Here is a 27,464-nt window from a genome sequence, read left to right as displayed (position 1 = left end):
CTAAAGATATGATAACATAAAACAACAATGATAATTATCTTGGCAAGATTATTGATTCGTAAGATTTATCGTAGACAAACATTCCGGTCTTGAACGTCTTTATTCTTACTAGATGATTAAATGTAATTCTCATTTATCGATGGTGTATCATGTGCTATCATTTAGTATATATTTATAGCGTATAGAGCAAGATAACATTGCTACATTACCAACGCCATTGCTATTGTTAGTTGATAATTTGATATTCTTATTAGTCTTAATAATGGACTGTGTACGAAAACAGTGCGCAGTGGTCTAACTGAATACAAATATAATATTTATTATACAATTAAGATCTACTCAGAAAAACGTAGTACAAAAAAACATAGATTAAGTTTAGAACACATTTCCAACTAGTTTGGACTTTTCCTGGGAAAAATAATTTCACCCAACCTTTGTAATGATGTTGATAGTCTTCGTCAATGATCTCCATCATTTGTTACTATTTAAGTTCGCTTCAACTGAAAAAAATTCACGTTGGTACATTTCATAGTTTACTGTCAAGAGCAGATTCGGAAGACGCAGTCTGTTCAGATTGTTTATATCGTAATAATGTGCCAGGACCGGTTTTTTAAACTTAGTTTAAGCTACATATTGTAATTGTAATTACAAGGATTAGGATAGGACTGACATGCATCGTCACGGTAGCATGCGAAAAGGATCCCGTGGCGCCCGCCGAAGAGACGAACAGTGTACCGCTGGTTTTTTAGTGGGGATTCTCGCGGGAGAAACGCGTAATGCGTTTTTCCAGCGGAAATATGGACTAAAATGCACATAAAAAAAGTAGAATCTTTATACAAGTAGACTTAGTTCCATTGTAAACCTTTTGCCAAACTTGTTATTATAAAGCTTTATTGAATATCATCCGGATTATTCGTAACGATATAATTTAAAAAGTTATAAAGCGATGGTCAAGCAAATCACCAATTGACCTATTAAATCATAGGGGACATATACAGGCCGTCACAAAAAACTCAATAGACTATTTAAAAATAAATAGAGGGGAGGAAGCTGTAATCAAAGCACTTCCACGTTGCATGGACGGACAATAGTGTATACGGTCCTCCATGCATACATCAAAGGAACACGTGCGGTATTATAAATTGAACTTAATTGTAAAGGAATAAAGTTGATTAGATATAATCAGATGAATTAAACTCCGTAACGTAATTAAATTTTTTTGTAATTTTGAAAATTTTATTTATAAAAGGAGAATTAACATTGCTATAATTAGAGACTAGTAAACTACTGGTTCGTTTAATATAATTTAAAACGCTGGTTAATCTTAAAAAGATAATTATGTCAGAAACTTTTTCTATATATTGGTAGCCATTTATGAATGTGTGAGTTTAGGAATATGTATACGATAAGTAAGTTGTTGTTGTAAGTTCAATTTGAAAATGTATTTGTAACTGTTATTTATTTAACAAACAGTATATGAATGCAAGTTCTGTAAGCATGTTATAGATATGTATATCGAATGAAATTGCGGTATTGTAAGCGTATTATATATATATTTGTAATAGGTAGGCGGACCGGCAAATGGGCCACCCCATGTTAAGTGGTCACCACCGCCCATAGACATTGGCGCTGATAGATTATTAACCATATTAACCATCCCTTACTTCGCCAATGCGCCACCAACCTTGGGAACTAAGATGTTGTGTCCCAGTGCCTGTAGTTACACTGACTCACTCACCCTTCAACACAACAGTACCAAATAATGCTGCTTGGCGGCAGAATATCTGATGAGATCCAGACGGGCTTGCACAAAGCCCTACCAACAAGAAATTATATTATTCTGTAATATATAAAATACCTTAACCACCGGAACACATACATATTTCATAATCACGTCATCATTTCTCATGTTTTATTAATAGTATGTATTCATCCATAGTTATTTATAGCACGGATAAATGTTTATCGTTCAAACTTTCAGTCGTTGTTTATTGCTAGTGACATTACTTAGGAGATGGGTTAATGCTAAGAGCTTGTATCTATGGGATTAACATTAATTTTGTGATGACAGAAATATAGCTATACATATGTATTTACTTCTTAGGTAATATAACTTAACCCGCAATCCATGGCTATGATTTAAGTGTTTCAGTTACTGAACCATCTCGGCTCTCGTATTTCGTATGTAGTATTTTTGCCAACTTAGCTCTGCGACATAGAACATGTAAATTGAACCATTTATATGATGTCTTTTGCACATTTATGTATTCTAACTAGAAATACTAGAAATACTAAATGCTAGCTCTGCCTGAAAGTAGTGTTTCTGTTTCGCAATAAAGTAAAACAACATTCCGAAATGTCCCACTGTTGAGCTAAATCCTACTTTCCTTATTTGGGGAGAAGAATTGGAGGTTACTCCACTACGCTGCTCTATTGCGGTTTGGTGGATATACGTGCAAGATTTTTAACCGCCACATGCAGGTGTGTTCACAATGTTTTCCTTCACCACCGAACACAAGATGAATTATAAACACAAACGTGTCGCAGAATAATTATTTTATTCTTATCGATTCAATAAAATGGTTGCCATTGTAATGAATGATTTCAAAAACTTCTATAGATATCTGATTCTGATTCATATCCGAAAACACAACCATTCCCAAGTAAGACACGTTGCGGCAAAAAGTGGAACCAAATGAGAAGCAAAGAGTACGTGAGATGATTAATTCCGTTCCGCTTGCCTTTTCAGACAGCCATAAAATATTGTAATGATATATTGTATGCGGTCACCGACAAAGTTTTGTATTATGTCATTGGCGGATTAAACGTTGGTAATTAAAATTACTACAACGAACTATTGGAACGTAATTGGAATATTTATCAAGTGTTAAATGAATTCATTATTGAGCCTGGAAGGTGCGATTAATAATATTCGATACTCAGAATTTTGTGTGTACTGTGTCTTATTTCTAAATTTTTAATTTCTAGGTTTGTAGTCAAATGACGTTATATTAAAGGAATTTACTAAGAGCTTTTGCGAGGAATAAATTAAATTTAAAAGAATGAATACGCTAACACAGGCAACACAGATAAAACAGTCGCAATATAAGTTTTATTATAAAATGTCTGGATTGTGCTGTATTATGTAACACAACATGACGTTTCTTCGCAGATGGTGTTAATAGTAAATACATTTTTATTTTAATATTAACAGCCTTTATCATGAATGCATTGTACTGTATGCTCCTCATCAAATTCCTATATTTCATATAACTCAATTCACTTATAATTCTTAACGAATTATTAAAATCCTTCAATATAATTCATAACGTCATTTATTAAGTACAAAATATATTGTATAAACATAAAGTATTGTATTATATTATCATAATCACATTTAGTGAAAAGGTGTAGCTACTATGTTTTATGCTAGTATTTTTTGTAGAATCTACATTTAAAATTAGACGATTTAATAGGACTTGTAAGAGCCCACTTGAAAAAGGTAAATGTTGATTTTAATGTTCCATACAAACAATGAAACAAATTCAATCTATCAATTCAAAACCTTAACCATGAACTTTTTAAATTTAGAAGGTGATGTAATTATATCGAACTAATTAGCAGGAGAGTCGATGAAAATAGATCTTCGATGGCATATGTCCAACTTCTTTCATAATCATAATTAAACATCAATATAAAACTATATAATATTTACATTATAAAGTTCAATCTGAATTAATAATATGAAGTGTTATGATTTAAAATCACCGTAAATTATGAAATAAATAAAATTTATGGATATATTGTTACATTTAGAACGCACTAAAATAATTATATTTATTATTTCACTAATTTAATTAATAATAAATATAGAATTTATTAATAATTACGATCTCTTGGTCATAAGTTGTCGTAGTTTTTTTTCGTTCTATTTACAAATTAGTAAGCTTAGAAATAAATACAAGTGATTTAAATTGAGAACGATTTCGCAAGGTTTCTACTTAGAATGCGTGTGACGATTTTAACGTATAGAGTGTCAAGTAGCTAATTAAATTAATATTCTCTTGAAACAAAGCATGTAGGTTTTGCAACTAGAGTTAATGACTTTAAGCTAATTTTAATCTATTTCAAAATCACGAATTATAATTGGAAACTAATACTTAATAAGATTATATTCGTACTATGAGATTTATTATTATAAATGTATAATAACTTGGTGGTAGGGCTTTGTGCAAGCCCGTCTGAGTAGGTACCACCCATTCATCAGATATTCTACCGCTAAACAGCAGTACTCAGTATTGTTGTGTTCCGGTTTGAAGGGTGAGTGAGCCAGTGTAACTACAGGAACAAGGGACGTAACATCTTAGTTCCCAATGTTGGTGGCGCATTGGTGATATAAGGAATGGTTAATATTTCTTACAACGCCATTGTCTATGGGCGGTGGTGACCACTTACCATCAGGTGGCCCATTTGCTCGTCCGCCTACCGATATCATAAAAAAAAATGATATAAATGATTATATATAGACTCGTCTGCCTCTCTGCTACCTCATCACGACTAAACCAGTAAAACGGTCGTAAAGAAATTTGACATTGAAGTAGCTTGGGACCTAGAATATAGGCATATAGATTACGTCAATGGAGACGCGGGGAACAGTTTCTTCATATATTTTATCGACGGTGTATTATCAATGAATTGCGGACTTTTCCTTCGAAATATTTGGATCAAAAAAAAAATGAAGCTGAAAAATTGAAGATGCCTGCGAGAACAGTGCTTAACTAGAGGTTTTTTTAATAATACTTGTACACTCATTGTGATCGAGGAGAATTCAATAGAATTATTGAAAAAAAAAAAGAAAATGAATGAGTGGAGCCCTTCTTAATAATTTAGCTTATTTCGCCTATTCCGTTATGGCACCATTAACCCATTATAGTAGAAGAAGTAAACTAGCCTTGCTATAGTCAACGAGCAATGGTTTAATTTTTATACATTAAGCTATTATTGTCTACATTGCAAGCCAGTAAAGGATTATATATGTGTTTTCAAGCCATTTCAATAATTTATTCTGATAGTGTAAAAGTATCTTTAAGCGGATGTCATTTACATACAAATGCTTGTCCTTTTTAGCGCTTGACCTCTATTATTTGAAGTGGGTGAGTAAGTATTACGTAGTGTTTTGCTTGCAATAGGGTTCAGCGACCTGTTACGGTCACTATTCAATCGAGATCGAGCATGCGCGTCGCTTTCATCCTTCGAGACAGCTATTATGTGACTTATAATAGTCGGACATTCAACCTTCATGTGTATGAATTTTATGGGGTGCTAGGGTTGGCACAACCGCAGTAGACAGTTGCTGATTTAAGACTGAAGGTAATTTTGATGGGTGTTTTCAAACGAAGGGCCGGGTCAGTGGGTCGCGCAGCTTCCCAAAGCTTCTGGGAGAGACGCGCCTCTATCGACCGCGTGCCGCCATATTAGGGCTGTCAATTTCTAAGTATTTCACAAATCTTACATTTTTATAATATACAGTAATGAAGCAGAATAATAAGAATATTAATATAAATATTTTAAGGTAGGAGCTACAATCAATAATATAAAAACGAATGATTTTGTGCAGCATTGCACTTTTTGATTTAGTCTAACACGTTCCTCACAAAATAACCTTTAGCAAGCACTCGATGCATTGTTTAAGCGACCCTCCTAATAACCACCCTATCGTTGAAATACAAAATCCCTCATGCCATTAGTACAATTTACAATATAGGGGCGTCGATTGCCGGCCCTGGATTGGGAGTCTTACGCGCAGCATCCATTTCTGCGCAACTCTCGGCGCACTCGAGCCGCGGGTACAGAGCAAAGCCGCACCTTCAAACTTCCGGAGTCGTTTTGCTCAGTAAAGGCTCCTCGTAAGCCCTTCTTGACCCGTTCCTTATCCTTAACCCAGTACCCCGTGATATGTCCATCATATTGTGTAGTGTCCCGGTTTAAGTGAAGTGCGATGGGGAAGGATAAGCATCAGCCCATGGAGGCTGAAGTGAAGGTAGCGACGGTGGAACTTGAGGCGGTAGACAACATGGCTACGCTGCCGGTCGGCCAGCACCGGCAACAGGGCAGCGATATAGCAATTGCTGAGAAGCATAATACAGCTAACAAAGAGATGGAGCTGAAGTGCGTTCAGCCGAAGCCGTCGAAGAAGTATGTCTCGAACAATATATATTGTTATCCTATTTCGTATTATTGTTAGATCATTTATAAAATAGTTTAAAAAAAAACGATGTCTATACACTAGCACAGATTTACATAAACATTTTTATTGTATATTTTTATGTATAAGTACGTAACTTATAAAATATATCTCAATAATAAATTCATTGTAATTTTTTTTTATGAAATTCATTTTTCATTTCGTGAATATTTGAAAAGTTGATTTCATTCGCGGATTTATCTTCATTTCATGCTCTACCTTTTCACCTTCTTTTGTCCATGACCCAGAATGCTAATACGCGGCGGGAATGAATAGTGGCCTAACTTAACCTGGATTTTTATAAATTATGCAGTATTTAAAAGCTTATTTTATTATTCTACGAATAAAGCAAGTTTTTAAAGCTCATCGTATATCACTGAATAGAACAATATTTATAATTTATACTAACAAGAGTTTGTATGAAGAATTTTTTAATGTAGGGCCAGTTTTATTTTCTTATTTCATTTCTCTATTTTAAAGTATATAAAACGCTTAGGGTAATGTAATTTACACATATATTTTTAAATGTCTTTCCTACTAATTGTTGTTTAATCGTTAGTTTAAAGTTCAAAATATTAATAACGTAGCTGTAACAATGTTGTTACGTGGTTGCTACATTATATTGTAATATAAACGCTTTCAACGGAACGGATTATATATTTAAGTTAGGATATTACCTTATTATAAAATATCTTTATTAGTAAAAACTCACTATTAGTTCTGATTGTCATTGTTATTTCTCATTGACCTTCATGGCAACAATTTTAAAAATATTTTTTTTTGCAGAACTTCGCTGTTCATTATCTCGAGTTTCATCTACGCGAAGCTTCTGGTAGTTGTGTGTATTGCTTACGTCATCAGCGATGTAATCACTCACAATCTCCCTCTTTACTACTACGAGGGATTTTTCACCTACTTGTATGGCATGAGCATATTGTTTTTGCTGTACGTGTTCTGCTTCTTACTACAAGGTCAGCATTTTTTTACATAATTATATTGTTATTTTTGTACTTATTTTACTTATTAAATAAAACAAATCTCATCATACTTGTTAAGAGTAACCATGTTAAAATATTACCAGAAAGTGCATGCTGCAACGGTAGCCCTCCGAAACCAAAACCTCCACCTAAAGAAAAGAAACAAAGGAAAGAAAAAGAAAAGAAGACTAAAGACAAAGAAGGTAAAGAAGGAAAGGATGGAAAGAAAGATGGCAAGAAAGATGGAAAAAATAAGGACAAAGATAAGAAAGAAGACAGTGGAAAGGACAAGTCAGCCAAAGAGAGCAAAAAACATAGCCAGTTCCAGGTTCGTGTAATGTATTCAATCATCTATCGCACATCATCAGCACATCCAATAAAATGTTTATAACACAGTTGTCGTATCACATGGTCACTTCATTGTGTTGTTCTGTGTTAGTTAACATATAATATCTTCACGTATAATTTTTTTATTATGTGATTTTTTAATTTTTGTGATCCTTTAGCACTCTATCGCAAATTTATTTATAAGCTTTTCACTCAACCCTGATTTTTGTAAATGCTTCGTTAGGACGTGACTGGCGCATGAATCCCCTTTTTGTTTATGCCGCCTACTTTTTGTTTTTTCCATATCATTTGGGCAGGAGGTGTATCCCCGTAAGATGCGTGATAAAGTACGACAACAACAATTGCAAATACAAATGGCGCAATTATATGCCTCAGAACAGGTGAGGTATATCTAGAAGATCCTGCTTTATCATATGCGTATTGTATTATCACGGAAAGCTTTGGATGTGCTGTTGTTCTATCGTGTGTGATTGCGAAAATGTACAATGCTTATTTACTCGGCTATTACACTGTTTTTGCTTTATCAAGTAGTAGATTGTTTTCATAAATCGTTAAAAACGCGTTATGCTACTGTGTTGAATCTACCCCAATTTATTTATTTTATTATATAATAATAACAATTTTTTTCTTCATTCACTAATAAACCTGCAGATACCATTGCAAGTTTATAAAATTATTTTTAATATACGATACGTTGTTTTATAGTGGTTTATAAACATTTCAAGAATGGATGATAAAATATATTTTTTAAATCCCTTTTGAATCTTTCTGCAGCAACAAGATGTCGTTGAGTTGGAAGCAGGACCCGTTTCCCGACCAATGCGCCGTCGGAAGACTTCTCAGAACGAACATAGCCATGGTAGCTTCTTCCTAAGAATCGGCGCTATTGGTAAATAGAACTACTATGACGTTACAGACTTTTCTTTCAGATTTATGCTTACATAAATTCTGAACTTTTATATTTTGTGTTTACAGCTTTTGGCCTAGGAACAATGATATATAACGGCTTGGAGTTTGGGACATTCTTTGAATTACCCTTGGAGTCGCCTTGCTATTTGATTTTGAAAGGTGTTAATCCAGTTCTTCAAATGGTGTTTACTTTCATGCAAATGTATTTTATATTCATGAATTCAAGAGTGAGTACTTACCATATTTATTTCTGTGTTATTCATTTTTAAGGAAAAAATTATGAATGCTTTATTCTTCTTATTTTAGTTAAATATACATCGATTCAAAGTTATAGCAAGATTCGGTTTGATGCATGTTGTGGCTACTAATATATGTGTCTGGATAAGAACTCTAGTCCTGGAATCACTAAAGGAAATTACTGATTATCACGTAAAGAACCCTCAGGGTGTTCCTGGAGAAGGCGTACTGGGAAGTAAGTTTTTATTTTGAAGTATCACCTCATGTAAGATGTAATTTCAAACAATAAAATACCTAATGAATTTATAATTTCAAGAAGTTATCCGAAAACATACTTTGAGACATTCTGGTAAAGTTTTCGGCGCCGTTACTACCGCTGCGACTACGATTGCTTCAACTGCAACTACTATTGCGAAATCAACTGGAGAACAGATTTTAAATGCAATCTCTGTTACAACCTCTACTCCTACAACGACTCCCACTACGAGTAAGTTTCGGATTATATTTATTAATTCTTATTTGTTAGATACTGCATAACTTCCTAATAACATAATTAAACCCTTCATATAACTGCATGTATGTTATTAAAATGAGCATTGGACTAACTTTTCAGCGACTACTACTTCATCATATTATAACATGGGTGGTGGTTCCAATCCTAAATCAAAAATAATTGACACAATAAAGACCACTTTAGGGTACGACACCGGAATAGCTTATGGTCGGGACTTTAAAGATTCATGGCCAAATGATAACCCCTTTACAACGACTTCCACTGCAGCACCGATAACTGTAGTGGCTGATAAAGTGACACAATCACAAACTGCCATGCTGGAAGTTTTCCAATGGCTTTATTCCTCTACCATGAAACCTATTGTAAGCACTATGTCTACCTTACTGATGTCAAGCACTTCTGGATCGTTACCATCAGTTAGAGATGAGTGGGGGAATAGTATCGAAACGTACCGTGTCGATGAACCACCACATTCACCAGGTTTGTCGACGGAGTGTCTTCCATCTTCGTTTTTGGTTCCCCGCCATAGAGATTATAGTTTGCGTTTATTTTTTTCTCGAGTAGGTCTAGGTGCACCTGTTTTTATTTTTAATTAATTATACATTGTACACAAGTGTTAGCATGTTGGTGTTTAGTTTCAATTGCACAAAATAAGCAAAAAAAGTATTTTTGGTTATTAAAATAATGCCATTTATAACGTAAACCCATTGAAAATCTATTATAATATAAATTTTTCGCTACTACATGAGTTGTCAGTGTCCATAACATAATTATTATTAAATATTCTCATTACACTTACGTTATTTTTGGAGACTTTAATTTTTTTCTTTATATATTAATTTATTTGTATTTCTGCTTAACTTGCTTAAAACTTAATTAAATATTAACTTATGTTTGTAGCCAACAACGCTACAGAAATCTTTGAATCATTCGACAATCTGAATCCTGCTGCTTTAATAGCCAACATCGATAATAGTACAGTATGCGGGCGAAACCCAATCATGGGGACCATTGTTTCGGATTCAGCTCCTTATCTATATCCGTTTATCATCGAATACTCTCTGATTGGGGCTGCTGTAATTTATGTTATGTGGAAACATATTGGACGATATCCTAGGTAAGTTTACAAAAATTAACTTTATCAATTCTCTCCGTTTAACCAATAGCTTAGATTAATTTTAGATATACGCATTTACTCAGGTTTTTACTGAAAAAAAATATCATTCACGCCATTGCACGATTAGTATACCACTAGTAGCACTAACACCAAAACCATCGCATACGTTAATGACGTGTGCGTACGTGTTTGGTTGCAGCGTGGCCAGCGATGAAGATCTGGAAAGACGTCTGGAGGCTGTTCTGTCCCGCAGGGCAGCGGCGTTAGCGGCGGCTCAGCGTGGCAATCGTGTTGACTGCGCTGGTGCATCGAAGGGACTCTTCTGTGGCCTCCTGCTCCTGGTTGCTTCTCTCATCTGCTTGATTCTCTTCTTCGTCCTGATAAGACATCAAGAGTTGAAGCGTTTATCGATTTATTTAGCAGATGTTTCCCATTGCGCGCTGATGGTGCTGTCAATTTTTGCTATTCTTATTGGATTTATTCGGTAAGACAATCATTTATTTTATTATATAAATATATGTTTGTGTAAAATTTTGTTGTAACTTGAATCACAGTAAATTAAAGGGATTTGTTTAATATATTCTCAGTGTTAGTATTAGAGTAGGTAATTTGGTTTTCACACAGACATTTAGAACAGTGTTTTACGTTTTTTTTATACTCCTTTTGTTTGTTCTTAATTTATTTGTTTATTGTGTTCATTTATCATTTTTGTTTTTTCCCTTCCGTTCTTAACTCCATAACTTCCCGTAACATTCCTTAAATCCTTTTACATAATTAATTTTAATTGCTCCAATTAAACTTCCGGCACATTTCGTGCACTCTCATAAATTGTTAATAACAATGATCACAAACGGTTTGTTTTGTTAAAACATAAACACACATTTTTCTTTAAAAAATTTTAACATACATGTTTACCGGTTTTGGTTTATCTATAATAATGTAGTGGTAGAAAAATGAAATGGAGCTCAAATCCTTCCTCCTGTACCGAACCTCTTCGCAGGGTGCAATCACTGAAGTTCCGCTCAGAAGAGCAATCGGACTTGAATGATATTCTTCTACGTGTCTCGGCGTTTGGACTCTTCGTGTATGCTGTATTTAGTGTCATTGCTGGTGGCATGGGCGCTTTCACCCACGAGCCCAATCTTCTTGTCATGATTACCGGATGCTTGAGCGTTCTTCAGGTAATATAATATTTAAAAAAAAAAACTACTTGTCGCTTTAAGAAACTTTTTATTTAAAACAAAATTTATATAAATTGTCCCTTTAAGCAACTGATATATATTGTTTTTAATAACCATTGGAATATTTTAATTTTGATACGATGATGCCATATAATTAAGACATCCTTCACAAAATTAGTCGGTCTTGCTATCTTACTATTAATTTATTTCGTTAATTTACTGTAAAGCTATGTTTTCTTACTTACAGGTTGTTCTGCAACTATTATTTATTGCGGATGTCTCTCGTCGCCGTGTACACCTTCCCGAACAAGAACGCAGCAAGCCAGCTCGTCAAGCTGTTACTTTCCTGCTTATTTGCAATGTCACCATGTGGCTGATCTACACTTTTGAAGCACAGAAAGTTCTCGCTAACCCGGTAAATATTTTATACTGTATAGTAAGCATATAAAAAAGATAACCAATCTGAGGCCTTCAATAATTATAAACAAATCAAAATAAAAAATTGGATCTGGTAAATCACGACTGCTTGGAATGGGCAATAGAATGCTAGCAGCATTTTCTCGTGGAAATGAAATTCCGATACTTTCCTTACGCTGATAGAGGCAATAAAACGGTTAAACGTTTTATATTTAAAATTAACCAGTTTTTAATACTATTCATTACATACCTTTGTATTTTTTCATTTCTTTGTATTTTTATTTTTTCATTACATACCTTTTACAAACTTAACTTGAGACATTCATTTCATCAGATAAAATCCATGCAGTAAAAATGAAACATATATTCCTTTTTAAGAGAAAGAGCTGCTGCTGCTGAAATTTATTTCGTTTTGTGTGTAAATAAATGCTTTAAAATAATATATTTAAATATTTTTCTTAATCACACATTTTGAAACATTCAAGGTTCAACTCGATTTCTACGGATTCGTCGCCTGGTCTCTTGTCCAACGTTTCACACTCCCGCTTTGCATCTTCCACCGTTTCCACTCAGCGGTTACTCTCGCTGAAATATGGAAGACCAGCTACAAAGCGCGCTTGGAGTGAACGACATCAGCTACAGGACGTTAAGAAACAAAGTCCAACATTTTCAACGCCCTAGGTTGAACAATAAATTTCGTCCTGGTCCGGGGCAGCAATTTTAAACTTAGGTTGGGTATGACAGTTTCATGTTTGGATAGGTAATTCCATATTCATAGTCGGTAGGTAAATAGGAAGTAATATTGAAATGACTCTCATTTTATGAAGTAGAACAAGATAAGTTAAGTACCTAATTGCTTTCCCGGAATGAGTCGTAAATCACAATATGTCAGTACAGAAACTATAACTAGATTTATTTGACTCCCAGTTAATAAAAGTTTTTTTTTTTTTATTATTCTTTATCACATTCCACAATACAATAGTTTTGGATTACATTTAATTTGTGGAAGACTGAATAAAAAGAATGCATAAATTCGACAAATACGTATTAACCTATTGCTCATAATCAAAATTTAATTAATAACCAGTTGTGAAGAGTTCCCTCCTTTGTTAGAAGTAATTTGAGTGCCATGGTTTTAGAATTTAAGACGTTTTTAAAATTCGACAATATTTTACATTCATTGGTTTATCGTCAGTTCGGTTAACGAAAACAAATGAAAGCAATAGGAAATTAGGGGCGCCTTGATTTATTATCAGAATTAATAGTGTAAAACAAATAATTTACCACAATTTCAATATTTGAGAAGCTTAGGGTATTTTTAAAAATTAGAGATAATTATATAAAAGTATCAAAAGATTTATTAGAGCTACGTAATTATTTGATATAGAGAAGTAGGATTATATTACATACGAATATTATATAGTTGACGTGCCGAAATGAATATCTTATTAAATGTACTTAAAGTTACAGAAACATCAGATTGTGAATTATTAGCAGTAAACTGCTTGACATGTTGGATATTTGATTTTATTGCAAGGGGCCAGAAGATCTAAAACATTTATCACTATTTCGCACACTTCTTAAGTATAACGTATTATGTATTTAGCGTTTTGGAATATTTATTATTATATAAAGTAACAACTTTTTAGCTATTATATAAGTTGTCTATATGTGAAGCTTGAGAGAACTAAGCATATAATTTGAAAAGTTCGTTTGGTCAATTTGTGTATTATCACAATTTTTGATTCCTTTGCGTTAAATCTCACTGCAAATATTTTCGTAACTAACTTTATGTGCAATCTATTTTTATAGGCTGACTTATTATGGTAGGTAGAAACATACCTATTCGGAGATTGGAGTTAACGAACGCGTTATGCGCAATATCATTTCTACTTTACAGATTTTGTATAAATAGGTCATATAAAATTATTTATAATATATTTATTAATTTTGTAATTAACTTTAAGATTTAATTGTCTGGTTTATCCTAGAATCAGGGAGTGATGTGTGCTCACAGTGTGAGATTTTGAGTGAATGTAGTTCGGAGTTTTGAATGGTATAATCTTTACGATCGTAATAATTCTTAAAATCTAGTACTTTATCTAAATAAAGGATTACGCGATGATCGCTATCACTTTATGATTAAATATACCTAGCATCTCGAAACATACATTATATGGTACGTATGCGTGTTTGGCTTGTTTTATCACTGCCGATATAATATTTAAACCACATTTTAATAGTAAGTCTTTGATAAATCTATACTATTTCTAACTTGTTCAATTTTGTAGTGATATTTACTGTGTACCTAAATGTTTGGAACAAAATGTACCGATGTTTGTATCTTTAGGTTTAAAATTATTAAGTGGATACTCAGTCAGTGTTATAGATACTTACCAAAAATTAAAAATTTGGATCCTCTACATATTTAAATATATGATTAATATAAATGTCTATTTGAATAAATTAAATAATACTTATGTGATTGTTAGTTTCATTTTATATTTTATTTGCTGTTGGCAGTATTTTATATTTATTTCTATTCTATTCATATACAATTATGTATGTAATTAATTTGACAAAAAAAAAAGACCCGCTGAGTTTCTTTCGCCGGTTCTTCTCAGGTCAGGGTGTTCCTTTTTCCGAACCGGTGGTAGTGTTTAATTTGACCATCAATAAGTAAGTGTAATGCTTCTATGTTGAATAAAGGAATTTGAGTTTGAGTTTAATGGAACATTAGAAATAAAAAAAAAATTTAATTATTGTAATTTAAACCTATCATGACACACAAAGAGTGAAAAATAATAAAAAATAAGCCTTTAGTTTTTATTTTGTATTAATACTCTTTAAACATATTTGATATTAGAAAGGCAAAGCTTACCTAAAATCACTTTGGCGTACTTGTTAAATACGTCTGCTGATTTATTTTTGGATATATAGATGGATATCTATATATCCAAAAATAATTAAGTATTAAGTTTATTGAGCATATTACAATAATACCTACTAAATGTATGCTGTGAGAAATTAAGAACAAAGAGTATTCAATATTCATATCTCTTTCATCTCATGTTAGGGATATTGATTGAAGTACTATATTATATAAATTATCTATACATTTAGGAGATTCCTTTAACTATACAACTGGCTGGAACGAATAAAATAAAACAAAAGCGCGCGAAACGGTATCAAGTCGTCATTACTTATGCTTTTTGGGCGCGGACAGTAAAGTCAATATTGGCGCGACTTGTAATTTGTTAAAAGTGTTTTTTGTGTTTTATTTGGATTTGTAAGCTCAACTGAGTAAGTAATTTACTTCAATATGTATGATTTGGTGATTAATTTATGTTAAGATAAATTCGAAGTTAAAACTATTTGGTTTGTTAGTAAATTGTTTAAACTAAGTTATATGATACTTGAAAAAATGTGATGCATATTAATATAAATTATTTATTTGTTATTATTAAGCATTGCAACTGTGAGAAATATTTTCTTGTTTTTTCTATATCAAAATGTCAATGTCAATTTGGCAACTGATATTTATGATTTCAAATGTCAGCTGTCAGAAATTAAATATTAATCATAGGCCATTGTATATTTCAGTTTTCGTAATTTGATTCGATTACTTATATGTGTTTATATTTGCTCAATATTTTATGTTTGTGCAAATTTCTTTCTTAACGTATACTATAACAACATTGCTCGAGTATTAGGGTTCGTCATAGCTACTTAGTTTCGAATTGGTGGTGGGCAGTGTGCGTAATTGATGGGAGGAAAAAATATTATTAATTAAACAAATATGATAGAAATATCATTGGACTATTCCAATTAAGATTCATTGATGAATGTGTAGAAGCATAAAATCGATTTAATATGAAATTACGAGTTGGACTCTTGTTCCTCTTCCTAACGTGTGCTAAAACAACGGAAGATGTTTACAATAGACCAAACAGCGATGCCAATTTAGATAATGTGTATAGACATTGGCCTTCAAATCGGTATAATGCAAAACTAATGCAATTTCGTAAACGAGAAGCTGATTCATTGCCAAAACAAATAAATGACAATCCTGATACAAAATCATCTGCAGTGAATACAGATGCAGCCCAGTACGTCGATGGATCTAATACCCAACCACAAAATGATGTCCCCAATAAGGAAATTGCAGCTAATAATGAGGGTATACCTCCACACGATGGACTAAGTGAAGGTGGAATTGGTAAATTAAATGTTAATTCTTTGCCACCATCAACTGCTCAAGCTGACACAAAAATACAGAGCAATAGTAGCGTATTGGACAGTCCTAAAGGTAAATTTATTAATAATTTATGTAATATTGTATTATTATTGATTAATTATTCATTATAACGAAATGTATTCATTATATCTGAACTTAGTATACTTGCTGGGTTTTATCACTTATAGCATATTATACTACAGTTTTTGTATACATACAAAAATTTAAATTAAAAATTATTCTTATTTGATTTTACAGCGATTCTTATAATTTGAGTGTTTTGAGTTTTAGTAAAAATTCCACTATTGCCAAAAAAAAGTCTATGATGGTTAATGATATGACTTGTCTGTTGTCACTCATTCTTCAAAATTTACGACAATCTTATATGATCTGCAATCAGCTACTGCAAAGGTCCATAATACTGATTTATCTATGGCAAAATTCATCAATACGAGACAAATATTTTACAGCAACTGTTTCTATGCTATAACCATAATAACTGTGCTGATTAAAAGATGGCATAGTGAAAACTGTATGTGTGTAACTAAATATTCTATATTAATATTTTAATAAAAAAAACAATTTTTTCTTATAAAATTTAATATTATTACTCATAGAATATAAATAATATTTCAGGTAATATCACAAAGTTAAACGAGACACTTGCAAAGACAAATGCAACTGTTGCGAATAAAACTACAGCTGCAACATCTACAGAAGCTGAGAGTAGTCTTGATCTTAACAGTCCTGGTGTTGTTAAAAGAGGTCTTATTGTTTTTGGTGGATTTAGTCTCCTGGCTGTTGCATACTTCATATTTTACAGGTATTTTAACTTATTACTGTTTTAAATGCAGCTGTTTTTAGAAGATAACTAAATGGCTTCCATATGTTTTAAAAATATCAAATAATCTGTTGCATGTGCTGTTGCTTCTTGTATGATTTTTATGTAAATGATTTCATAGATTATTGCCAATATTGTATACTTATAAAAAATTGAGAAATCCTTATAGTTAAGTTATGAAAGTTGCCATTCAACTCAGATTATAACAATGTCAAAGTTCAAATAGATAAACATATTACTATCAGATACTTGTTATTATATTATTTATAAGCAGTATCAGAGAAGATAAGGAGACACTACATTTCATTATCCTTTTAGTAAAATTCTGTCTAAAATTAAATATATCTTGGAAGTCTCTCGCTACTAAATTTTGTTTATTAGCTGTCGGCATGCCAAATTTGAGAACAATTGAACTAATTGTTTTAAATTTGTTTAACGAAAACAGACAATTAATTAAGAAGTTGCCTACTAAGCTTCTATATTCTAGTGCTATCTGTACTATACAGACTAGTAATTACTAGCTACCTTTACTGACTTATTCTAAGTATAACATTGATTTATTATGTAGAACCACTTTCTATTAAAACCAAGCTTATTTTCTGCATTTTCTATGTGTACATTTATTAGTGAAACATTAGAAGTGCATTTATTATGGTCATTATTTTTCATACAAAGAAAATGAAGTAAATTCATACCCTCAGTCTTACTTATGACCATAGACCACTTCCATACAGAGTGTGATTAATAGCACATAGAAGAAGGTTGATCTGTGATAAGTCTAGGTTGGTTAAGCAAACTGCATAATCAAACTTTGATTCAAATGTTGTACTTATTGCACCATTTTTATATAAGGAAAATAACATGTAATTTCGATAAAGAATAAATAGTAGTTAACACATTATATGAATTGACCCTTTTAAGATTGTTTGTACTCTTACTGTACTGATTTAAAGGGAACCATACTAACCTGTTATAGGTTAATTAATAAGAATAGAGAAAGAGAAATAAAATAAGAGTTTCACTCTAAATACTTAAAACTACTTACTAACCATTACCGATAAAATATAAAATTCATTAAGGAAATACTATATAACATGAGAATTTCCCTATGTAATAAGTCTAAATTGTTATCACTAATGGTTGTCTTATTTTTAAATTACAGGAAAAAGAATCAAAAATATGATAATGGCAATGCACACAATACAAATGATGCTAATCAATTCAGATATGGTGTCCTCCAGTCGGATGACCGGAGAGACAATCTTGAACTATCTCGAATACCACTAACAATGGAATCTGATGAAGACGAGGATGAAGATTTGGAAATATTTGATTTAGAACAAAAGAAGAAGTCTCTCTCCTATGTTAATCTTCAAACTAACGATGAAGACATTGTTTTGCATAGCTCTAAGGATGAATCAAAGAATAATCTGTTGTTAGATATAGAGGATGGACCGTCTGATACTTTGATTAATTGGTCCAGTAATGGTAACAAATCAATATTATAATTATAAGTTGCCTGTGTTTGTACAAATAATATCTGTGTTAAGAAATAACATCTAGTAAGCTTGCAAAAATGACAAATTCCTTGTGAGTCAGAACAAAACAAATTTGAAAAAGCAAATTAATATCATATATTTCTAATATTAATCATATATAATGTTCACCGAACTGAACAGAACCAAATAAAGTTCATAATTTTTTAAATAAATAGACAACCAGGAGGCCACAGAACGTGTTGCAAATATCCCTAGCCAGTAGGAGCATAGACAATTTTTTTTTTAATTGTTAAATAGTGTTGAATCAATATTACAATAATCTAGTTTTTTTTTTAAACAGGATTGATATTTAAATAAAAATAGAACATTTTGTTTATTAGAATTTGTAATTAAATTAATGATTATAACAACTCAGAGTTAAACAATAATTTATAAAATATTTCAAGAAATATATAGAATCAGTGACTCAATTAAAGATTACACAATGATAAATAATATATAAACCATAGAGGATTGCTTTAAAAGTGAAATGAATATTCCATTTATATTTATTTCAATATTGTATCTATTTGAATGATAAAATCTGATGATTTGGATTAATGTGTACTTAGTTTTAATTATCTATGAAAAATCTGGATTTTTTTAAGAACACTAAATATTGTCTTAAACCAGAACTTAGTCCACTCATAAATATTCTTCCACTCATTAAGGTAATGTTCTCCACTAAATAAGGATTTCTTCATCAGAATCACAATCAATGTTATATCAATTCTATTCCATAAACAATATTGTTATCGAAAAAATTGTTATATTAATAAGTATAATAAAAAATAAAATTAATTTTGTTTACACAATCAAGCAAAAATAAATAACCTTTTCAATTATTATTTTTTGAATAGCTATTTCTGTTTGTAAATAAATTTATGTGCTGCAATCAATATTTATATATTCATTGCTGTATTGTGTCAGTAACTGCGTTTTATTAGCATTTTCAATACTGTTTTGTGTTAATGTTAGAATATAATAATTAATTTAAAATACTGTTTTTAATATTCCATACAAATTGTATGTATGCAATGTTGCATTTCTTTTCAATCTATATGCATTTTATATTTTGCTTAATAATCATTTTTGTAAAAAATGTGTGTTTTCGGAAGTTTGGCTGTTGCTTTAGTAACGATTAGAGAAAAATTAAAAGTAATCCTTATAAAACATTTTTTTTTAAAAGATTGAAAATTTATTTGTTTAATAATATTCCATTTTTATTAACTATTAAGTAAGTACTATTGTTAAGAAAAAATATATATAAAATTTTAGCAATAACTTCGGCGAGTATTTTAATAATGTTTTTTAAATGTATAAAAAATTGATTACAGGCATACTTCATGTTTCATACATTTACTTGACTGATGATATGTATTTTCTTCCAATACAATGTTACAAAGTTAAGGTGCCTTTAAATGGAAATATTTTCCTGCAATATGTGGCTGATATGTTCGAAAACGTGTATCCGTTACAGCAATATTTTGTAGGAAATGTATATTTCATCAACAAAAATAGGACCCCTAATATTTTATAACAGAAATGCAGTAATATGTCTGTAGCAATGTCGCTATGAAGAGATACGAGAGAATCATTTTGCAGGTGTCACTAATTTAATCATAAACATAGGTTTTCTACATTATGTTGGGAGAAAAAATTCAACGCGACTTTGTTTCTTGCCGTAGCGCAATATTAGGTGCATGTAATTTTTTTGTTAGTATAATTATTTGATTATGTGTATCTGTGTCCCAGTGGCTTATTGTGGATTTGCAAAGTGTTACTGAAGATTGCATGGATTCGATCATGGTTGGTTCCCGAATTCAGCAGTTCTCAAACTTAGAAAACTCACATTGAACATCTATCAAATTATATTTTTTTGACATCGGATAATATTGCAATGCATTGTCGATATTGTCGATAAAACCACAACAGCGACATATTGCAGTGAAAATTTGATGTACGCCTAGAAGTTTTAGTTTATCGATATAAGACTTAATATTCTTTTGAAAATACTTAATTGTATATGGCTGTTACATTTTTTTTTTAATAAATAATTTGCAGTTTACCATAATGTGATTTGCGAACTATCTCATTCTGCATCTTAGAAGTCATTTAAGCTTTGGACTGTGATAGTAGATGAGAGAATAGATAAATTATTGTACAAAATATATTTTTTCATTGAAGAATTATTGTTTTCGATTTGTGGATAAATGTGCATAAATGAAAGTGTTCGCTCTACTTCTTACGCCTAAAACTGTTACACTTCTAGTATTGTAAGGCTGTTCTTATATAATTAAAATGTCTAATATTTTCTTTCATGTTTTTTTAAATCCTTTTATTTCATAATTTTACGTGCTACTTAAATATAATTATAGATTATTACACATTTACATAATAATCAAAAACGAGAAATGCGGGTCGGGACATTGGTGCTGTTAGATATATTGACTATTCGTGACGTCGCCAATGCACTACGAACCTTAGGATTTAAGATAAAATGTCTCTTGTGGCTATAGTAACACCGTTTCACTTAGCTTTCAAACTGGATCATAACAGTACTAAGTAATGCTGTTTGGCGGTGGAATGGCTGATGAGTAGGTAATGTAGGTACAGTACGTACCTACTGATTGAAATATACATAACATAATAAACATAATCAGCCTGTAAATTTCCCACTGCTGGGCTAAGGCCTCCTCTCCCGTTGAGGAGAAGGTATGGAGCATATTCCACCACGCTGCTCCAATGCGGGTTGGTGGAATACACATGTGGCAGAATTTCGTTGAAATTAGATACATGTAGGTTTCCTCACGATGTTTTCCTTCACCGCCGAGCACGAGATGAATTATAAACAAATTAAGCACATGTAAATTCAGTGGTGCCTGCCTGGGTTTGAACCCGAAATCATCGGTTAAGATGCACGCGTTCTAACCACTGGGCCATCTCGGCTCTATTGAAATATAAAAATGTATAACACTAAAACGGCCACAAAAGTGGATTAAGGGATTCGTATTAATTTGATTATTTTTTTTGTCCAGGGTGCACCACGTGGAGGTGAGTGACTTGCATCCCAGTGTATATGGTACCCTATGGCAAACTACAGATAACTCGAGAATATGTAGTTATTTTGAGATTACTTTTTTTTTATCGTGACTGATGTTTGAAATATTGTTTGATCCACGATAAGGGCCAAAAATACTAATAATAAAAAAAAACTGGTAGTTACAAATTATAAAAGTTCTGAAGTAATACAATCGTATAAGAAATTATAAAATCTTTTGGCTATAACTGAAGTAAGACCAGAAGTATTCATATTATTTTTAGATCACATATGTTAACGATTAAGGAGGTCACGCAGGTTCTCTATGACTCGAATAAATCTATTGATTGTCCTTTGTCCAAAAGTACCTCATCATCATCATCCTCCTGTCCTTATCCCAATTTTACTGGGGGTCGGCGCAGCATGTCTTCTTCTTCCATACTTTTCTGTCGGACGTCATCTCACAAGTAACATTCTTTCTAACCATATCGTCTTTCACACAATCCATCCATCGTTTCTTGGGTCGTCCCCTACCCTTATATCCATCCACATCCATTTTCAAAACCTTTCTCACAACCTGGTCCTCATTCCTCCGCATAACATGCCCATACCAAGACAGCCGGTTTCCAGATAGCTTCTCGGTTACCGGTGCCACTTTCAAACTTCCTCTTATGTACTTGTCCAAAAGTACCTACCTAGGAAAAACCAGGTTTTAAATGAGATTTTAAAAAATACATAGTTTAATCAGTGGCGGCGTTAGATCTAACGTGGATGTTGGCGGTCAGCATCACGTGGCTTACCAACAGTCTCAGTCAACAAATAAAATTTCAATTGAAGCTGCAAAAAACTATATGACGATGTATAGAATATGAGTTTTATTGTGATAATATACATCGCATAAGTTTTATGACAGATACTCAGATAAATGAAACAGAAATAATTGACTAGTTCCCCGAGTCGCTCGCGCGGTATTGCATTTTTAAAAGTTTATTGGCTTTGGATTCCAGTTCATTTCGGATCGACCAATGGTGAAAAAAATGTTTTAATGAGCTGCTCCCGACGTTGTTGCGCGGGCGTTAGATGGTGATATTTTTGATAATCCCTCGCGAACAGTATAATAAAAATCAATTTCTATAAATATATAATTTATCACTATGTCGAATAACCAGTAAAATATATTTTTTACGTTAACCATGGAAAGCGCTTACCAAATAAACAGTTTATTTTTTAAATATCTTAAAACCTCGACACACACACTTATAAAAATGTACGTCTGTCTAATATGGACTCAGTAAGTATCAAACATTATTTAAATACGTCCACGAATAGTGTACTAATGTACACTATTCGTGGAATAGAATAAAAGTTAGCCATGAAATCGACCAATATTTCAGAAAAGCGCTGCAAAACAAGAAATAATAGAGTTGCATATGAACGCTTCCGATATTTCTAATAGGTACAAACAGCAAAATTCATGTATCACGCTGTATAAAAGCAGGTTCACTTTAAATCAGATCCAGTATACACCTACTACAAATTTACGACAGAATTTCGAATAACTTTAATAAATTATTGGTTAACTGTTACTGCAAAATCCACTTTATTAATTATATTAGAATATATATTGTTTGGAATTTAAAAAGTTAAATAATTGTCTTTATTTCGCTGTGAAGTGTAACATTATCAGTTGTCAGTATGTTCCCTCGTCTCTCGTGGAGAGAATACCTAGAGAAAGTTGATCCTGTATCATATATAATTATAATTACATTTTATACAGGTTAAAACTTTTAATATAACGGACACGACACAGTCATCATCTTCTAAGTTAAATATTTTATTTAAATACTTACTTATTACATGTAAATAATCTACTCACACAATACAACATTATAAAAAAGTAGCGAGTATGCTGCATTGCCTTTATTGCCAGAAATGTGGAGACTTAGCATTTTATTTTGTACGAAAGCACGTACGAGCCGTGTCCGTCTGCGACATTGAGATAAACGAACCGGCACATTCAACTACGGATGGGATAATCTTGTTGTTCCCAGTTAAATAGATACAGGAAGCGAGTATTTTTACGGAAGGTAAGCTTGTTAAGCGGTGCTCACCTTGACAGGTATATTCATTTGTTTTTATAATTTTAATTAAAATGATAGCAATTGAATCTACTTTTGTAATCAAGTTTATTTTTTATATAAGTACTACTATTTCAGACGTAAAATATTTATTTATTGTATGTTTTACATTTACATGTTTTGAGCCTTTGTCAGTATTCCACCATTTATAATATCATATTAAAATAAACTAACTGTCGGATGTGTCTCTTGCACTGATATGTTAACGTCTTAGAAATCGTTTTAGGAGTTTATTAGTGTTCTGAATCCGGATTAATCATGACTTAGGCAATGTAATAACTTTCAGTAACATATTACCTAAGTATAATAACTGTCTTGGTGAGATAAACTTAAAGCTTATAAATGAAATATTTACAGTTATTTCTATTACATAAAACAACGATAAAATTATAACTCTTCATACAAAACTTTGGTCATGTTCTACTTATTCTCACCTAACGCCCTTGTGATGAAAATGTTAAAAATTGATAAGTGCCTACGTTTCCCCCTGAAGCACACACACACTCAAATAAAGTTATGAAATCGCATAAAAAATATATATTAGCACTGAAGTGAGTATATGAGTGACTATGTTAGGTTGTCGACAAGTTTTTTAACAAGTATTGTTAGTTGATTAAGATTAATTAATCAACGATGTAATAATTGTATTTAGTTCTGTCAAATCAAGACAAATAATTGTTTGAAACAAATGAATATGTGCGGTGGTCTTCGACACGTTAAGCAATGTAATAAGGACGGTCTGTAAAACAGAACTGTATGTGATCGATGTTGCCTTATTTTTGTTTCACGTTCACGCTTACCAGATCTTGATGTTTGTGATGTGGTGTAAACGGAAGATTAAGCGAATTAAGCGAAGAAAAAAATTTTGATTGCTAGTCGTTATTAGATGAATACCAATCGCAAAATTCACAGGAGTATATTTAGTTATATTTAGTGAAACAATATTATCTTATTTTATAAAAATTGGTAGGACAGGTAAATGGGTCATATGTGATCACCACCACCCAAATACATTGGCACTTTAAGAAACATTATTCATTTTATATCTAAGATGTCTTGCGTCTGTAGTTATATTGTTTACACTGGCTAACTCACACTTTAAACAGAATATGTAACAATATGTTTTATAGAACAATAATACCACACGGGAGTATAATTTACATCACGATTATTAAAGGTGATAATCTGATTTGAAATAATTAATTCTTAGGAGCGAACTGAATTTATAAATTTTGTTTATTAACTACAAAATGATAGCATAAATGAACTTAATTTATTAATCAAATATAAAATGTTACTATTTAAATTTAAATATGTTTTAAACTGAATTATAATGAAACGCTTATAATTTATTTCGTCTTCATATAGGTCGTATTTCGTGACTTGCACCATCGCTTAGGGACGACGAGGGCCGCGAGCGTAGGGTTCGGCCGGACCGGGCGGAAATGAAAAATAAACACGTCCGGACGTCGCATGGCGCCGGCCGCTGAAAATGGAGGGGCGACGCGACTTCGTCGAGCTACATTATTACTGGCTGAGTTATTAAATCATGCAATAACATATGTAATTTTTTTTTACGTATTCCAGCATTTATTGGCAGGGTTGTTATTAGAGCGTGGAATAATCAGAAACGCTTAGCCTATTATTTGCTATTCAATTAAATTTTATACAATCATTAATTAAAATTATATCGGTATTCTTTACTGATAAATAAATAAATAAATATTTATTACAAGTTTCCCAATGGTATTGAAATAGATGATTATTTATTTTAAGAATAAAGAAATATGTTTGTCAAATATACATGTTTAATTTTTACGCATTATCACATTAGCAGCCTGTAAATTTCCCACTGCTAGGCTAAGGCCTCCTCTCCCTTTGAGGAGAAGGTTTTGGAGCATATTCCACCACGCTGCTCCAATGCGGGTTGGTGGAATACACATGTGGCAGAATTTCGTTGAAATTAGACACATGCAGGTTTCCTCACGATGTTTTCCTTCACCTCCGAGCACGAGATGAATTATAAACACAAATTAAGCACATGAAAATTCAGTGGTGCCTGCCTGGGTTTGAACCCGAAATCATCGGTTAAGATGCACGTATTCTAACCACTGCGCCATCTCGGCTCACTAAAACACATATATATATATACATACATAATATTCAAGCATAATTATTAAATTGAATCTTCAGTTTCTTTTCTAAATATTATAAATATGATATATTTTTGTAGAGAAAGCTTGTCTATTATAGTCCACAAGTGCTCATATATTTTTATACCGTAAAGACGTCGCACGTCGGCAAAGTTTACGGCCCCCCTAATATTGAAAGTCTAGCCAATAGGCCGTACGTTTTTGTATGAGTATTAAATGAGATTCCTGTTAGTAGACGACTTTTTTGGTCATATTTTGCAATATTTCTCAAAATTATTTATTTTATATTTCGAGGAAAGTGATATATTAAATATCTATATTATATACACTTTTTTATGGTATGTGTTGGCGGACGAGCTCATGAGCCACCTGATGGTAAGTGGTCACCATCGCCCATAGACAATGGCGCTTTAAGAAATATGAACCATTCCTTACATAGGCAGTGCGCCACCAACCTTGGGAACTAAGATGTTATGTACCTTGTGCCTGTAGTTACACTGGCTCACCCCTCCTTAAAACCATAACATAACAATATTAAGTGTAGATGTTTGACGTTAGAATATATGATGAGTGGGTGCTATCTACTCAGACGGGCATGCACAAAGTTCTAGCACCAAGTAACGTTTCAAGTTATCATTTTCAACATAAAATATGGAGTCTCTAAAGTGACCGAACGATAAGCATGTCCTATGCGTCAAATTATTTTATGTTATTTATTGAAGATCCAGATTCAAGTAAACGGGAACATCAAATTATTAACAATATTTATAATAGTTTACAATATTTATATTTTCCAGTTTTTGTTACAGTCATCCGTTGTGTTCCGTTTTACAACCCAGATCAACAATTCTCATGTCAAATTCAAATATATTATTTTTCTACTTTTATTTATAAAAATGTTAAACCAAAAAGTATCTATTACATTTATATAATTCTTTGATTGAATATATCTCAATAAATATAAGCAATACAACCTTTAATGATTATTTATAAATATTTTATTTAAAATAAAATATACGCTTACATTATGTAGTTGCAATTTTCATGTCAGCGATAGTATTATCATCTATACATATAATAAAATTGGAGTGTCTGTTTGTAATATTAAAATAACCCATTTTTACTAAATGCATATGTATGTATACTCGGTACATATACCAAAATAACATTTTTTACAATTTTTGTCCGTCTGTCTGTCTGTATGTTTGTTCCGGCTAATCTCTGGAACGGCTGAACCGATTTCGACGGGACTTTCACTGGCAGATAGCTGATGTAATAAGGAGTAACTTAGGCTACTTTTATTTTAGAATTCTATATAGAATAAAAATAAAATCACGCTACAATATTCAAATAACTTAAATTCAAACAACGCGCACTAAGTCGCGAGCACAGCTAGTTGGTAATATTATTAATTATAAGAATTTTAGATAGAACTCGACTAATTAGTAACAGGGATTGTTACAATTAATTGGAACATCTCAATAAGACAAGACCGTGTACTGTCAAAGCTAATTAATTTGTACGATTATTCGATTGATCACTAACATGTTAGATTGGTTTAATTTCCACGTTT

The 27,464-nt window shown here is 32.0% G+C and overlaps 2 protein-coding genes across 11 annotated transcripts in view; both read left to right on the top strand.

The window, feature by feature from the left end:
- Nucleotides 1-14,429, top strand: part of Otopla (Otopetrin-like a) — a 48,370-nt gene extending 33,941 nt beyond the window's left edge. For 3 of the 10 annotated variants that reach the window (XM_064217246.1, XM_064217252.1, XM_064217229.1), the window contains exons 4-16: nucleotides 7,031-7,215; nucleotides 7,326-7,549; nucleotides 7,866-7,949; nucleotides 8,344-8,458; nucleotides 8,545-8,705; nucleotides 8,785-8,950; nucleotides 9,032-9,202; nucleotides 9,329-9,709; nucleotides 10,130-10,346; nucleotides 10,546-10,830; nucleotides 11,290-11,527; nucleotides 11,775-11,942; nucleotides 12,430-14,429. In XM_064217246.1, the coding sequence (XP_064073316.1) occupies nucleotides 7,031-7,215; nucleotides 7,326-7,549; nucleotides 7,866-7,949; nucleotides 8,344-8,458; nucleotides 8,545-8,705; nucleotides 8,785-8,950; nucleotides 9,032-9,202; nucleotides 9,329-9,709; nucleotides 10,130-10,346; nucleotides 10,546-10,830; nucleotides 11,290-11,527; nucleotides 11,775-11,942; nucleotides 12,430-12,570 (2,536 nt within the window). In that variant the 3' untranslated portion in view covers nucleotides 12,571-14,429. Of the gene's footprint in view, nucleotides 1-5,831; nucleotides 6,196-7,030; nucleotides 7,216-7,325; nucleotides 7,550-7,865; nucleotides 7,950-8,343; nucleotides 8,459-8,544; nucleotides 8,706-8,784; nucleotides 8,951-9,031; nucleotides 9,203-9,328; nucleotides 9,710-10,129; nucleotides 10,347-10,545; nucleotides 10,831-11,289; nucleotides 11,528-11,774; nucleotides 11,943-12,429 lie in introns of those variants that run through there. The other 7 variants (XM_064217256.1, XM_064217253.1, XM_064217231.1 and 4 more) reach the window with 7 other exon arrangements.
- Nucleotides 14,430-15,483: 1,054 nt separating this feature from the next.
- LOC113397247 (uncharacterized) lies at nucleotides 15,484-20,876 on the top strand. The gene is made up of 3 exons (XM_026635520.2): nucleotides 15,484-16,253; nucleotides 16,818-17,004; nucleotides 18,185-20,876. The coding sequence occupies exons 1-3, from the start codon at nucleotides 15,818-15,820 to the stop codon at nucleotides 18,528-18,530; spliced, it is 969 nt and encodes a 322-aa protein (XP_026491305.2). The 5' UTR covers nucleotides 15,484-15,817; the 3' UTR covers nucleotides 18,531-20,876.
- Nucleotides 20,877-27,464: the final 6,588 nt, after the last annotated feature.

The sequence above is a fragment of the Vanessa tameamea genome, chromosome 3 (assembly GCF_037043105.1).
Source record: "Vanessa tameamea isolate UH-Manoa-2023 chromosome 3, ilVanTame1 primary haplotype, whole genome shotgun sequence".
Lineage (NCBI taxonomy): Eukaryota > Metazoa > Arthropoda > Insecta > Lepidoptera > Nymphalidae > Vanessa > Vanessa tameamea.
Note: the sequence above shows the minus strand (reverse complement) of the source record. Positions and strands in the feature narration are given on the sequence as shown.